At 41.5% G+C, this 15,744-nt stretch overlaps 1 protein-coding gene across 1 annotated transcript; it reads left to right on the forward strand.

Moving 5' to 3' along the window:
- The first annotated feature begins 2,519 nt into the window (after positions 1 to 2,519).
- On the forward strand, positions 2,520 to 10,463 carry LOC135570083 (uncharacterized). The gene is made up of 4 exons (XM_065016147.1): positions 2,520 to 3,552; positions 3,916 to 4,013; positions 4,300 to 4,477; positions 10,369 to 10,463. Exons 1-4 carry the CDS (start codon positions 2,976 to 2,978, stop codon positions 10,461 to 10,463), a joined length of 948 nt encoding a protein of 315 aa, XP_064872219.1. The 5' UTR covers positions 2,520 to 2,975.
- Positions 10,464 to 15,744: the final 5,281 nt, after the last annotated feature.

Consider the following 15,744-nt stretch of genomic DNA (forward strand, 5'->3'; position numbering starts at 1 on the left):
CTGTGTTTATGCATGATCAGGGGTGTATTCATTCCGCCGATTCTGATGACAAGCGTTTAAATGGAACAAAACGGGGATAAACATACCTGAATTTGTCCAGTGATATCTCTATTTCAGCTAGATGCAGGCGAGAGTGTGCAAGGCAGTATTGAATGTGTCACTGTTTGTCTATGTGTCACTGTCTGTCATCGCAAAATGTTCTCTCGAACTGTGTGAACCTACATTCTAAACTTTCATTCATAGGCTAGGTTGCTACCTCATGATGGGTATAGGGACAATTAGAGTATCACGTAGTAGCCTAAACCTATTGCTGTTACATTGAACAGGGTGAGGGACATATGAATGACAGTCATCCAATATGCTGAAATAGAATTAAGGCCATGCTCATGGAAAAACAAATCGTCCTGCCTCATCTTAAACGGCACAAACCACCACTGTTTGGGTGGTGGACCACTCTTGGTACACATGGGAAACTGTTACATTTACATTTAAGTCATTTAGCAGACACTCTTATCCAGAGCGACTTACAAATTGGTGCATTCACCTTCTGACATCCAGTGGAACAGCCACTTTACAATAGTGCATCTAAATCTTTTAAGGGGGGGGGGGGGTGAGAAGGATTACTTTATCCTATCCTAGGTATTCCTTAAAGAGGTGGGGTTTCAGGTGTCTCCGGAAGGTGGTGTTTGACTCCGCTGTCCTGGCGTCGTGAGGGAGTTTGTTCCACCATTGGGGGGCCAGAGCAGCGAACAGTTTTGACTGGGCTGAGCGGGAACTGTACTTCCTCAGTGGTAGGGAGGCGAGCAGGCCAGAGGTGGATGAACGCAGTGCCCTTGTTTGGGTGTAGGGCCTGATCAGAGCCTGGAGGTACTGAGGTGCCGTTCCCCTCACAGCTCCGTAGGCAAGCACCATGGTCTTGTAGCGGATGCGAGCTTCAACTGGAAGCCAGTGGAGAGAGCGGAGGAGCGGGGTGACGTGAGAGAACTTGGGAAGGTTGAACACCAGACGGGCTGCGGCGTTCTGGATGAGTTGTAGGGGTTTAATGGCACAGGCAGGGAGCCCAGCCAACAGCGAGTTGCAGTAATCCAGACGGGAGATGACAAGTGCCTGGATTAGGACCTGCGCCGCTTCCTGTGTGAGGCAGGGTTGTACTCTGCGGATGTTGTAGAGCATGAACCTACAGGAACGGGCCACCGCCTTGATGTTAGTTGAGAACGACAGGGTGTTGTCCAGGATCACGCCAAGGTTCTTAGCGCTCTGGGAGGAGGACACAATGGAGTTGTCAACCGTGATGGCGAGATCATGGAACGGGCAGTCCTTCCCCGGGAGGAAGAGCAGCTCCGTCTTGCCGAGGTTCAGCTTGAGGTGGTGATCCGTCATCCACACTGATATGTCTGCCAGACATGCAGAGATGCGATTCGCCACCTGGTCATCAGAAGGGGGAAAGGAGAAGATTAATTGTGTGTCGTCTGCATAGCAATGATAGGAGAGACCATGTGAGGTTATGACAGAGCCAAGTGACCTGGTGTATAGCGAGAATAGGAGAGGGCCTAGAACAGAGCCCTGGGGGACACCAGTGGTGAGAGCGCGTGGTGAGGAGACAGATTCTCGCCACGCCACCTGGTAGGAGCGACCTGTCAGGTAGGACGCAATCCAAGCGTGGGCCGCGCCGGAGATGCCCAACTCGGAGAGGGTGGAGAGGAGGATCTGATGGTTCACAGTATCAAAGGCAGCCGATAGGTCTAGAAGGATGAGAGCAGAGGAGAGAGAGTTAGCTTTAGCAGTGCGGAGCGCCTCCGTGATACAGAGAAGAGCAGTCTCAGTTGAATGACTAGTCTTGAAACCTGACTGATTTGGATCAAGAAGGTCATTCTGAGAGAGATAGCGGGAGAGCTGGCCAAGGACAGCACGTTCAAGAGTTTTGGAGAGAAAAGAAAGAAGGGATACTGGTCTGTAGTTGTTGACATTGGAGGGATCGAGTGTAGGTTTTTTCAGAAGGGGTGCAACTCTCGCTCTCTTGAAGACGGAAGGGACGTAGCCAGCGGTCAGGGATGAGTTGATGAGCGAGGTGAGGTAAGGGAGAAGGTCTCCGGAAATGGTCTGGAGAAGAGAGGAGGGGATAGGGTCAAGCGGGCAGGTTGTTGGGCGGCCGGCCGTCACAAGACGCGAGATTGTTCTGCTGAAAAACCCAGCAGCGTTGCAGTTCTTGACACAAACCGGTGCACCTGGCACCTACTACCATACCCCGGCAAAGTAACTTAAATATTTTGTCTTTAAGGGAATAGTATGGTCACATGTAGATAAAAAAGAATGTGAAAAATTAACAGAGAAAATGTATATCAACACACTACCTATTCATATAAATATTTATTAATCATCTACATTTTCATATTGAGCTTCTACGTCTGTGTACAGGAACGTATTATTTGGAAGAGAAAATGTATCAGCTTATTATTAAATAATTATGACGTTCTTTCCAATACAAAAAGTGTTGTCACTATTGTTTCCAAACTGCGTTACCCACTCCAGCCAGCAGATGGCGACGAGCGTCGTTCAGTTGTCTCTTCTTGCGTGACGTATAATGGACTGGACGGACGCTTCTTCAGGAACAACAAGGCGCCAACTCTTTCGACTACGTCGGTAGCTTGCTAGCCAACATAAAAGTGAAAGATTGACGCTTTAGACCATCTTAATGTACATTATCTAATCTCAGTGTTTTAAACACAGTTCTGTTGACGTATTAACTGGTTAACTGTAACCTAATTTGCAAACTTGTTCAAGATTTATGCTGAGCCTAGCCCTAGGCTATTCGCTAATGCTAACTAACTATAGCTAACATCCCTGACCATGAGTTCATTAAACTACTCATCCCTGCTATAGAAGAGGAGGTCTGCTGTTTGGAGAAAGACGTTCTGGCGCTGAACATTGAAGAAGAGGATGAGGTTACAGTGAAAGAAGAGAAAGGACCTTTTAGAATGAAAAAGGAGGAAGATGAGACTGTTATAGTGAAGGAAGAAGATGCTGTTATAGTGAAAGAACATTTCAGAATGAAAAAGGAGGAAGATGAGACTGTTATAATGAAGGAAGAAGATGCTGTTATTGTGAAAGAACATTTCAGAATGAAAAAGGAGGAAGAGGAGACTGTTATAATGAAGGAAGAAGATGCTGTTATAGTGAAAGAACATTTCAGAATGAAAAAGGAGGAAGAGGAGACTGTTATAATGAAGGAAGAAGATGCTGTTATTGTGAAAGAACATTTCAGAATGAAAAAGGAGGAAGAGGAGACTGTTATAATGAAGGAAGAAGATGCTGTTATAGTGAAAGAACCTTTTAGAATGAAAAAGGAGGAAGAGGAGGCTGTTATAGTGAAGGAAGAAGATGCTGTTATAGTGAAAGAACATTTCAGAATGAAAAAGGAGGAAGAGGAGGCTGTTATAGTGATAGAAGAGAAAGAACCGTTTAGAGAGGAAGAGGATGCTATCTCAATAAAGGTGAAGGAGGAAGACGTTTTTGGAGTGAAAGAGGAAGAGACAGAATATCAGATTAACACCAGTGAGTACTGTCTTTAACAGGGACACAAACTATGCCGTTGTTGAACTAATGTGTGGTTTTAAAGTGTTATTCTACTGAAGTTCTACACTTGAATATGTTGTTCAGTACTGTAGGAATTGTTAAAGGGTCAATCTGCCATTGGTTCATATATTTTAGGGACTTTTCAATTCGATGTATTGAATTCTCCATGTGGTCTACATTAAAGTTCCCCTCATCTAGTATAACAGGCTTTTAAAATTCAATATTGAAGCATAATCTCTACTTAAAATATCAAAGGGACATATTCATGCCTCTTGTAAGACCCTATGATTTTATGAGACGGTTATAAGTTTACTACTCATTTTGATGTTCTCATTAACACAGGAGAGAGACATGACTATGGTGGATCCTCTGGGGAGCTTCAACAACATCCTGATGCTGACGAGGAAGAGAAGAGTCTCTCCAGATCAGAACACAAGATGGTACAGCTTGGTCTGGTCTAGTATACAGCTTTCTCTCTCTGGGTCTGGTCTAGCTCTCTCTGGGTCTGGGCTGGGTTTCTGTAAAGCACTTTATGACAACAGTGACATCAGCATCCAGAGCCAGAGAAGTCTCTCCAGATCAGAACACCAGATGGTACAGCTTGGTCTGGTCTAGCAAACAGCTTTCTCTCGCTTGGGGGCTGGGTTTCTGTAAAGCACTTTATGACAACAGTGACATCAGCATCCATAATGATGTGCGTCTGTGTCCCCTCTTTATGGTTACCAGGACAACACTAGCCCTTCCTCCCTCCTGGAGTCCCTGTATCGTGCCTCTCCCGGTAGCACCTTACTGCTGGGTATGAAGAAGTTGTCTGTGCTGCTGGTGGACTGCAGGAAAACAACGGGGCTGAGTGGAACTGTGAGAGGAGGAGAAGAGAAGAAAGGATCAGATTTGACACCACAAAGTAAGTACTGTAGTTTAGTTTGAACAAATACAATAGATCTGCCCACCGGTATCTGTTACCAGGACAACCAGCAGAGTTCTGTTAGTTGACAGGAAGATAGACTGGTGTATATGGATGTTATGAATATCATAACACTGAAAAAGGATTCTGCCAATGAAAAGAGAGAAACCAATAGACCATATAAAACCTTGATGAAAGTTAGCTTTGGAGAGAAAGTTTCAAGATGATCCAATGTAAGGTGCTTTTTTTACAAAAACTTTTCCTTAAAACATTATGGATGTTACATTGCCTGTCCCAGTCAAACCCCTATCTTTACAAGACTGTAGAACAGGCAAACTAAACTCAAGTCTTTGGTAATTAATTAACTAGTACTGAAGAAAAGCTGTGATCAGGCTGCCCACTCAAACGAAAGCTTCAAACTGTAACCAGTGCTGGCGACCTGGTTCAGGTTATCAATCAACCTACCAGGGTAGTGACAAACAGTAGAGGAATGAAATCATCAACATGGTTTGATCATATCTTTACTAATGCTGCAGAAATGGGTTTTAAAGCAGTATCCAGATCCATCAGATGTAGTGATTCCTATGTTATTGATGTAAATAATATTTGTTGGTCTGTGGTGTGTAATGATGAGCAACCAGACGCTGCCCTTGACACATTTGAAGCTGCTTATCCCAGTTACTAATAAGCAGCACCATTAAGAAAATGACTGTAAAAACTGTTAAATACACGTGGATTGATGAGGAATTAAAAAATGGTATGATGAAGAGGGAGGCAAAAGAGATGGCAAATAGATCTGGCTGTATAACTGATTGGCAAATGTATTGCAAATTGAGACATCATTTGACTAAACTGAATAAAAAGAAGAAACTACACAATGAACCAAAGATAAATGACATGAAGAATGAAACTTATTGCTCAATGAAAGTCTATATCTAACAGAAGTGGGCGAAACAAACTTACCACCCTAACAACCAAACAATGAACAGGTGAAAACAATTAGACAAAACCAAACGAAAAAGGATCGGTGGCAGCTAGTAGACCGGCGACGACGACCGCCGAGCGCCACCCGAACGGGGAGGGGAGCCACCTTCGGTAATATTCGTGACACCTATTGCAAATTGAGAAATAATGTGACTAAACTCAATATAAAGAAGAAACTACACTATGAAACAAAGATAAATGACATGAAGAATGATAGTAAAAATATTTTGGAGCATCTTCAATGAAATTTTGCGCAAATAAAATCAACAATGACAAGTCACTGGTGTCTGACAACGTGGATGGAAAATTGAGGATAATAGTAAAATATAAGATAATACAGTAATTCCACTACCCAAGAATAGTAAAGCTCCCTTTACTGGCTTAAATAGCCGACCAATCAGCCTTAAATAGCCGACCAATCAGCCTGTTACCAACCATTACAATTTTGGAAAAAATATATTTGACCTGATACAAAGTAAACAAATATAGACGTTCAGCTTATAGGGAAGTTCATTCAACTAGCACAGCACTTACAAATGACTGATTGGCTGAGAGACATTGATGATAAAAATGGCTTTACACCTCCTGCTATATTGTGGATAAAGAGTTTTTCTTTTAAAATATAACCTTTATTTAACTAGGCAAGTCAGTTATAAACAAATTCTTTTATTCAATGATGGCCTAGGACTGCCTTGTTCAGGGGCAGAACGACAGAGTTTTTTACCTTGTCAGCTCAGGGTTTCGATCCAGCAATCTTTCGGTTACTGGCCTACCGCTCTAACCACTAGGCTACCTGCCGCCCCAGAGCTACCTGTCTAAAAGAACACAGAGAGTGTTCTTTAATGGAAGCCTGTACAACAAAATCAAGTTTGAATCAGGAATTCCCCAGGGCAGCTGTTTGGCACCTACTTTTTTAAATCTTTACCAACAACATGCCAATGACATTTGAGTAAAGCCAGTGAGTCTATGTATGCGTTGACTCAACACTGTACATGTCAGCTACTACATCGACTGAAATGACTTCAACACTTAACATAGAGCTGCAGTTAGTATCAGAATGGGTGTCAAGGAATAAGTTAGTCCTAAATATTTCTGATTACCTTAAAACCTCTTGGTGTTAGGGGCACTATTTTCATTTTTGAAAAAAACATCCCCGTTTTAAACGGGATATTTTGTCAGTAAAAGATACTAGAATATGCATATAATTGACAGCTTTGGATAGAAAACACTCTAACGTTTCCAAAACTGTAAAGATATTGTCTGTGAGTATAACAGAACTGATGTTGCAGGCGAAAGCCTGAGAAAAATCCAATCCGGAAGTGCCCCAGGTTTTGAAAGCGCTGCGTTCCAATGACTCCCTATGGCTTTGAATGTACCATCAACAAGCTTATGCTTTCTACGTATTCCCCAAGGTGTCTACAGCATTGTGACGTAGTTTTACGCATTTCTATTGAAGAATAGCCGTATGGGGGCACATTGCGTAAGTGGTCACATGGTGGCTCCGAGAGAGATTCTCGTGTAAAGTGCAGAGGTAGCCATTACTCCAATCGGTCCTTGAGAAAAAGGAATTGTCCCGACGGATATATTATCAAATAGATATTAGAAAAACACCTTGAGGATTGATTCTAAACAACGTTTGCCATGTTTTTGTCGATATTATGGAGCTAATTTGGAATATTTTTCGGAGTTGTGACCACAATTTCCGGGGGATTTCTCAGCCAAACATGAAGAACAAACGGAGCTATTTCGCCTACAAAAATAATATTTTGGGAAAAAATGAACTTTGGCTGTCTACCTGGGAGTCTCGTGAGTGAAAACATCCGAAGTTCATCAAAGGTAAACGATTTAATTTGATTGCTTTTCTGATTTCCGTGACAAGTTTGCCTGCTGCTAGCAAGGCATAATGCTATGCTAGGCTATGATAAACTTACACAGATGCTTGTCTAGCGTTGGCTGTAAAGCATATTTTGAAAATCTGAGATGACAGGGTGATTAACAAAAGGCAAAGCTGTGTTCCAATATATTTCATTTATGTCCGTTGCGTTATGCTAATTAGTGTCAGATGATGGTAACGGTCCCGTTCACGGGCTGGGTGTCACTACAGGTTAAGTTACATGGCCTACTATGCTAATTCTGTAGCGGTATTGTTAGAGAGGGCTAAATAAATATTTTGTTGGTGCGCCAGGCAGGTATTAACCCTAGTTATTAAACTTAGTTATTACCTATTATAACATTATTATTATAAAATATTATTAAAACCGAAAGGATGAGAGTAGAATAGATAGAGTAGCGCTTCCAGACACATTCTAAACATGATGTCTTAAAGGAGGACTGTAGCATCTAATGATGAAACATTATGGAGTCTTAAAGGAGCCTTGTAGCATCTAATGATGAAACATTATGGAGTCTTAAACTTTAATTTGTGGTATTGCACTTGTGAATGCATGAAAGTTAAATATTTCTAATTTTAAAAAAATATATTTTGCACTCTGCAATTTCACCGGATGTTGTCGAAATGTTCCGCTAGCGGAATCCCTAGCCATAACAGGTGTTAATGTGTTTGAACCAATCAGTTGTGTTGTGACAAGGTAGGGGTGGCATACAGAAGATAACCCTATTGGGTAAAAGACGAAGTCCATATGGTGTCAATAACAGCTCAAATAAGCAAAGAGAAACAACAGTCCAACATTACTTTAAGGACCACCACAATAATGGAAGATCCAGAGTTACTTCTGATGCAAAAGTTCAGTAGAGTTACCAGCCTTAGAACTTGCAGCCCAAATAATTGCTTCACAAAGTTCAAGAAACAGACACATCTCAACATCATCGGTTCAGAGGAGACTGCGTGAATCAGGCCTTCATGGTCGAATTGCTGCAAGGAAACCACTACTAAAGGACACCAATAAGAAGAAGAGACTTGCTTGGGCCAAGAAACACGAGCAATGGACATTAGACCGGTGGATATCTGTCCTTGGGTCTGATGAGTCCAAATTTGAGATTTTTTGATCTGAGCGTCATGTCTTTGTGAGACGAGTAGATGAACAGATTATCTCTGCATGTGTGGTTCCCAGCGTGAAGCATGGAGGAGGAGATGTGATGGTGTGCGGGTGCTTTGCTGTTGACAATGTCATTGATTTATTTATTCAAGTCACACTTAACCAGCATGGCTTCCACAGCATTCTACAGCTTTATGCCATCCCATCTGGTTTGGGCTTAGTCCCACTGTCATTTGTTTTTCAACAGGACAATGACCCAACACACCTCCAGGCTGTGTAAGAGCTATTTGATCAAGTAGGAGAGTGATGTAGTGCTGCATCAGATGACCTGGCCTACACAATCCCCAGACACAATCCCCCACCGTTTTTTATTTTATCTTGTTTATTTTTTTTTGGTTTCCAGAGATGGAAGTAATTTTTACTGTACTTTTTGGTACCTTTGAATCTAAAGTATTGTATCAAGATGGTTTGGGATGAGTTGGATCGCAGAGGTGAAGGGAAAGCGGCCTACAAGTTCTCAGCATATGTGGGAATGCCTACAAGACTGTTGGAAAAGGATTCCAGGTGAAGCTGTTTGAGAGAAAGCAAGGGTGGCAACTTTTGAAGAATAAAATATATATTTTGATTTAACACTTGTGGTTACTACATGATTCCATGTTAAATTCCATTTTTTAATCATTTTGATGTCTTTATTATTCTACAATGTAGAAAATAGTAAAAATAAAGAAAAACCCTTGAATGAGTAGGTGAGTCCAACCTTTTGACTGTACATTAAATTTCCCGCTCAGCCCAGTCAAAACTGTTCGCTGCTCTGGCCCCCCAATGGTGGAACAAACTCCCTCACGACGCCAGGACAGCGGAGTCAATCACCACCTTCCGGAGACACCTGAAACCCCACCTCTTTAAGGAATACCTAGGATAGGATAAAGTAATCCTTCTCACCCCCCTTAAAAGACCCAGATGCACTATTGTAAAGTGGCTGTTCCACTGGATGTCATAAGGTGAAAGCACCAATTTGTAAGTCGCTCTGGATAAGAGCGTCTGCTAAATGACTTAAATGTAAATGTAAATGTCTAACAGCTCCAGTGGACATTCCTGCAATCAGCATGCCAATTGCCCGCTCCCTCAGAGACCTGTGGCATTGTTGTGTGAACAAACTGCACATTTGCGAGTTGCCTTTTATTATCCCCAGTACAAGGTGCACCTGTGTAATAACCAAGCTGTTCAATCAGCTTCTTGATATGCCACACTGTCAGGTGGATGGATTATCTTGGCAAAGAAAAAATGTTGACTAACAGTGATGCTCATGAAACATCCAACACTTTACATGTTGCGTTTATATTTTAGTTTTTTGTTGTTACTATCAGTTTTAGGAACATTTACCCAAAATATGACATCAGCGATAATCAAAATGTTGAAAATCTGTGAATGTCTAAATAAGAAATTGGTCCATTTAAACAGCAATGTGTCGAACCCTTTCAACAACGGGGAGATGTTACTGATGTGCTTTGTATCTTCGACGTAAAAACAAGTTTTGGACTTCCACACAAAATTACTTCTTTAGTTATTTTATGTTTAAGGAAGTGTGTAGGTCACATTCTGTATCATACAGCTATGAATGTTATATATTTAGAACCACCTGTTCAATTGGAATCCAGCGACGTCTGTGTCTTCAGTGTCCTAGAACTGTCTAGTTTTTTGTGTTCTGACTTGTAAAGCAGGATGAATAAGTAATGTAAACATAGCAGTAATTACCAGGAAGCTCTACATTTGTTTTAAAATCACGCTAAGATTGTTAAAACTGGCCTCGGGTTATTGAGAGATCTGATTTAGGATTTCCCCTCGTAGCAAGGTTGTTTTATCATGTGGTTTCATTCGGTCTCTATTTAAAAATAACACTGTCTTTGGCAGGAGAAAGGCCAGACTCGGAGGAACCAGAGCCAGGGACGTCCAAACTAGCAAGACGACACCACTGCTCCCACTGGAAAGTGTCAAAAGAGTTGTAACCGGTTTGGGACCTGAAACAACATGAGAAAATGCACACATGGGAGAAGCCTTACCAATGTTCCCAGTGTGGAAAGAGTTTTCACCAGAAAGCACACCTGAAAGCTCATGAGAGAATACACACAGGAGAGAAGCCTTACCACTGCTCCCAATGTGGAAAGTGTTTCAACCAGAGACTAAACCTGAACAACATGAGAGAATAACCCTGCTCCCAGTGTGGAAAGAAACGTTCGGGGGACTGAAAATACATGAGAGAATACACACAGGGGAAGCCTTACCACTGCTCCCAGTGTGGAAAGAGTTTCAGAGAAAGCATGCCTGAACCAACACGAGATAATACACACAGGAGAGAAGCCTTACCACTGCTCCCAATGTGGAAAGTGTTTCAATAGGAGAGGACACATGAAAAAACACGAGAGAATACACACAGGAGAGAAACCACTGCTCCCAATGTGGAAAGTGTTTCGTCCGTTCGGGGGAGCTGAAACAGCACGAGAGAATACACACGGGAGAGAAGCCTTACCACTGCTCCCAGTGTGGAAAGAGTTTCAGCCGGAAAGCATTCCTGAACCAACACGAGATAATCCACACAGGAGTGAAGCCTTACCACTGCTCCCAGTGTGGAAAGAGTTTCAGCCGGAAAGCATGCCTGAACCAACACGAGAGAATACACACAGGGCAGAAGCCTTACCACTCCTCCCAGGGTGCAAAGCTTTTGCCCATTTAGGAAGCCTGAAAGAACACATTAGACTACACACAGAGGAGAAGGCTTAGAAAAGCTCAGAATGTGGGAAAACATATTACTCATAACAGTGATTTAAACGTCATTAGAGAATCCACACAGGAGAGAGAAATTACTTTTCTTAGCGTGTATGTTGATATTTCACATCACATTGACTTAAAATTCATCAGAGAACATACACAGTGCTCCCGTTGTCTTATATTGTTGACTGACAATGTGTTTACCTGTCTTTACCATATGAAATTAAATGGTACAGGGTATACTCAAACATATATTTGTTTGTTTTTATTAGAAAACATGAATTGAATATGGAGTATGTCAGTTTGAATATAAAGAAGATCAGGTTCCTTCTTTTAAATTGTCCTTTTTTTAAACTCTTTGTGTGTGTTTATCTGGGTGTGTCATTCCTCCAGCACTACAGATAATCAAGTGATATTTGGATGTGATGCATTTGTTCCATTGTTGACATCTGCATTGTAGCCCACTGATGATTTAATGAAATGAAAATGTTCAGACTCTGTAATGGAAAATGTTAATTGTTTGTGTGTCCACATAACTGAGTATGTGACTAACCTTGTGAAACTGTCCTATTATAATCTCCTCTTCTTGGGACTATCATTCTGTGTTGCAAACCAGCTACACCTGCATCCTTGTATGAATAAAGTCCCTCCCAGGAACAGGAAACTATAAAGATATGTGCTAATCACTCAATGCTTCAGGTATTCAGACTGTCTCCACTGTGCTGTGTAACTCTGTTATTCTCTCTGAGCTCAGAAATAAAGAATCTTGGTTTGACTCGGACTCCAGCAGATCCTTAGTTTATAATATCCACCACAACTCGCCCATGGATTGCTGTTTATTATTGTCTCAATGAAGAGTTCCTCTTTCGACTTTCCTGGGGGCATTTACAAGCCTCCCACTGGTTGAATAAACGTTGTTACCCGAATGATGAGATTATTATTTTATTTGTCAAATGGCAACCAAGCATCGATCATCATGTCACCAGAATAAGAACCTCAAAATGTATTGGAAAGGAGCATCAAGCTCATCACATGCACTTTCACCACCCTGTGAAGTTCATAACTTATTTCATCTGTAGCCTAATAAACTACATGGTTTCTCAAGTCATAGTGGGAGGACCACACAACATATCATCATGTGACTCCAAGTTAACTAAGATGTGATTGTTATCATTAAGGAGTTTCCACAGCCATTTCTCGCTTAGACATTTTTACTGACACAAACATACAAACAAATTGTCAAACGAAGTAACAAATCGTCTGTCGGCATTTATAAAAGTGTACAGGCATATCCTGTTTCCATCAGCCCGGTCATTACTTTTGAAATGGTTGGATCAATATCCACCTTCATGATGTGGATGAAGCCTGATTTGGAATGTCTGAGTAGTTCTATATGATGTCATAATACACCCCTCTGATAATCAAGTGATATTTGGAATGTCTGAGTAGTTCTATATGATGTCATAATTCACCCCTCTGATAAGCAAGTGATATTTGGAATGTCTGAGTAGTTCTATATGATGTCATAATTCACCCCTCTGATAGTGATACATTTGCACCCCTCTGATAGTGATACATTTGCTATTGTTTCCATGTCAGTTGGTTTCCCACTCTGATGATTTATATCTGACAGAGGGGCTTTAAATGAATAGTATGGTGACATCATAGGATTATTAATCATAAACTCCTATAGCAACAATACAATGCAGCTTTGACATCAAGAAGAGAATGGGCTGATGGGTGGTGGTGCTACTCTATAGGTAAGGCTGTTCAATATGGATGAACTATACACACAATAGGTTGATCAAGCCAGCTTCCAATATGAATGTTCAATACACACAGTAGGTTGGTTATGGAGGTGATGTACCACATTCAAAGTCCTGCAATAAGAGCTAAGATGACTAATATTTGTGTAAATGATACATATTTGTGTTTGTGGTTGTCACTGAGTTGGCTGATATCCCATTTCATGGGGTCACTCCACAGTTAAAGCTGAACATTGACTATAGAACGTCTCCCAGGCCTTTTAACTTTTGTTCACGTTTTTAAAATGAAATCTATAAAGGGATTTAATTAGATTTAATAGAAAATGTTGAACTATGTGTTTTGTTTTATATCATAATTGGATAAGTCCGTCTCCTGTCCAAGTTAATACTTGGTGGAAGCCATTACAGTTTCATTAAGATTCCACCAACTTTGTGCAAAATACATCCATCGTTTTTGTCAAAAGTGCTCATTGGTGGACAGCGATATTTAAACCATATGGGTTTTTTCAGTACATTTAAGTCAGGACTGAGATCAGACCACTTAGGAACACTCAACAAGTCTTGGAAAGCCATTCTGGTGTGTCTTTTGCATAGAAAATGGTGTAATTCCAGAAACATAAAACCCTATCCCAGCCCTCCAGGCCTGGTGGTGGCAGCAGTGTAAACATCTGTGTAATTGTCCTTCAGAAAAATTAAACAATGTCCCAGGGTTAGGTTTTCAGAAGACTGAGGTGGGTTTTAACTTGTTACCTGGGCTTTGCTCCTTTCATATTTATTTTGATCCTGACAAGCATACCCATAACATGATGCTGCCACCACAATACTTATTGTGTGGTTAATGTGTGGTCTATCTCCAGGTCATCAGACTGTTAAATAGTCACCTCTAGCCGGCCTCCGCCCAGTACCCTGTCCTGAACTTTAGTCACTGTTACTAGCTGTCCACCACCCAGTACTCCACCCTGTATTCTAGACAAGACTCATCCTATATAACTACTGCTGTTCACACCTTTCCTATTAAAATACGGTCCATAATGTCTATACACACCATCATATACATTGTAAACAAACTGTATACATTTATATACCAGACTCTTACATCGTAAACAAACTGTATATAATTATATTCCGGAACCTGACTATTTCTATATTTCTTCATCCTTAAAATAACTTGTGGGGATTTGCATTTATTGTTTTGTTTTGTTAGATATTACAGCACTGTTTCTCTACACCTGTGATGACATCAGAGAAATATGTGTATGAGACCAATAACATTTCATTTGATCTGATCTGTGGTCAGAGGTGTGCAGACAACAGATGGTGTTTATGGTGGAGAGGACTGTGGACTCAGTGGAGGACATCTCAGCCATTTGGCAGTGTTGACACTGCTACTTCCTATCTGACTGGCAATAGGACTTCACTGCTACTTCCTATCTGACTGGTAATAGGACTTCACTGCTACTTCCTATCTGACTGGTAATAGGACTTCACTGCTACTTCCTATCTGACTGGTAATAGGTCTTCACTGCTACTTCCTACCTGACTGGTAATAGGACTTTACTGCTACTTCCTATCTGACTGGTAATAGGACGTATATTTCTAATTCTATTAAGCTGCACAATATGTTGAGTAAAGTTTTTTACCATTATACTACTCCATGTGTCTCTATCATGTATCCTACCATGACTATATCAACCCTACTCCATGTGTTGTCACTATCATGTATCCTACCATGACTATATCAACCCTACTCCATGTGTTGTCTCTATCATGTTTCCTACCATGACTATATCAACCCTACTCCATGTGTTGTCTCTATCATGTTTCCTACCATGACTATATCAACCCTACTCCATGTGTTGTCTCTATCATGTATCCTACCATGACTATATCAACCCTACTCCATGTGTTGTCTCTATCATGTATCCTACCATGACTATATCAACCCTACTCCATGTGTTGTCTCTATCATGTATCCTACCATGACTATATCAACCCTACTCCATGTGTTGTCTCTATCATGTATCCTACCATGACTATATCAACCCTACTCCATGTGTTGTCTCTATCATGTATCCTACCATGACTATATCAACCCTACTCCATGTGTTGTCTCTATCATGTATCCTACCATGACTGTATCAACCCTACTCCATGTGTTGTCTCTATCATGTATCCTACCATGACTATATCAACCCTACTCCATGTGTTGCAACCATCAACAGCACTGCACCCCCAACAGCAACTCGCCCAAGCCTTCCCCATTTCTCCTTCTCCCAAATCCATTCAGCTGAAGTTCTGAAAGAGCTGAAAAATCTGGACCCCTACAAATCAGCCGGGCTAGACAATCTGGACCCTTTCTTACTAAAATTATCTGCCGAAATTGTTGCCACCCCTATTACTAGCCTGTTCAACCTCTCTTTCGTGTCATCTGAGATTCCCAAAGATTGGAAAGCAGCTGCGGTCATCCCCTCTTCAAAGGGGGACACTCTTGACCCAAACTGCTACAGACCTATATCTATCCTACCATGCCTTTCTAAGGTCTTGAAAGCCAAGTCAACAAACAGATTACCGACCATTTCGAATCTCACCATACCTTCTCTGCTATGCAATCTGGTTTCAGAGCTGGTCATGGGTGCACCTCAGCCACGCTCAAGGTCCTAAACGATATCTTAACCGCCATCGATAAGAAACATTACTGTGCAGCCGTATTCATTGATCTGGCCAAGGCTTTCGACTCTGTCAACCACCGCATCCT

This window comes from Oncorhynchus nerka, unplaced genomic scaffold (assembly GCF_034236695.1).
Source record: "Oncorhynchus nerka isolate Pitt River unplaced genomic scaffold, Oner_Uvic_2.0 unplaced_scaffold_1114, whole genome shotgun sequence".
Lineage (NCBI taxonomy): Eukaryota > Metazoa > Chordata > Actinopteri > Salmoniformes > Salmonidae > Oncorhynchus > Oncorhynchus nerka.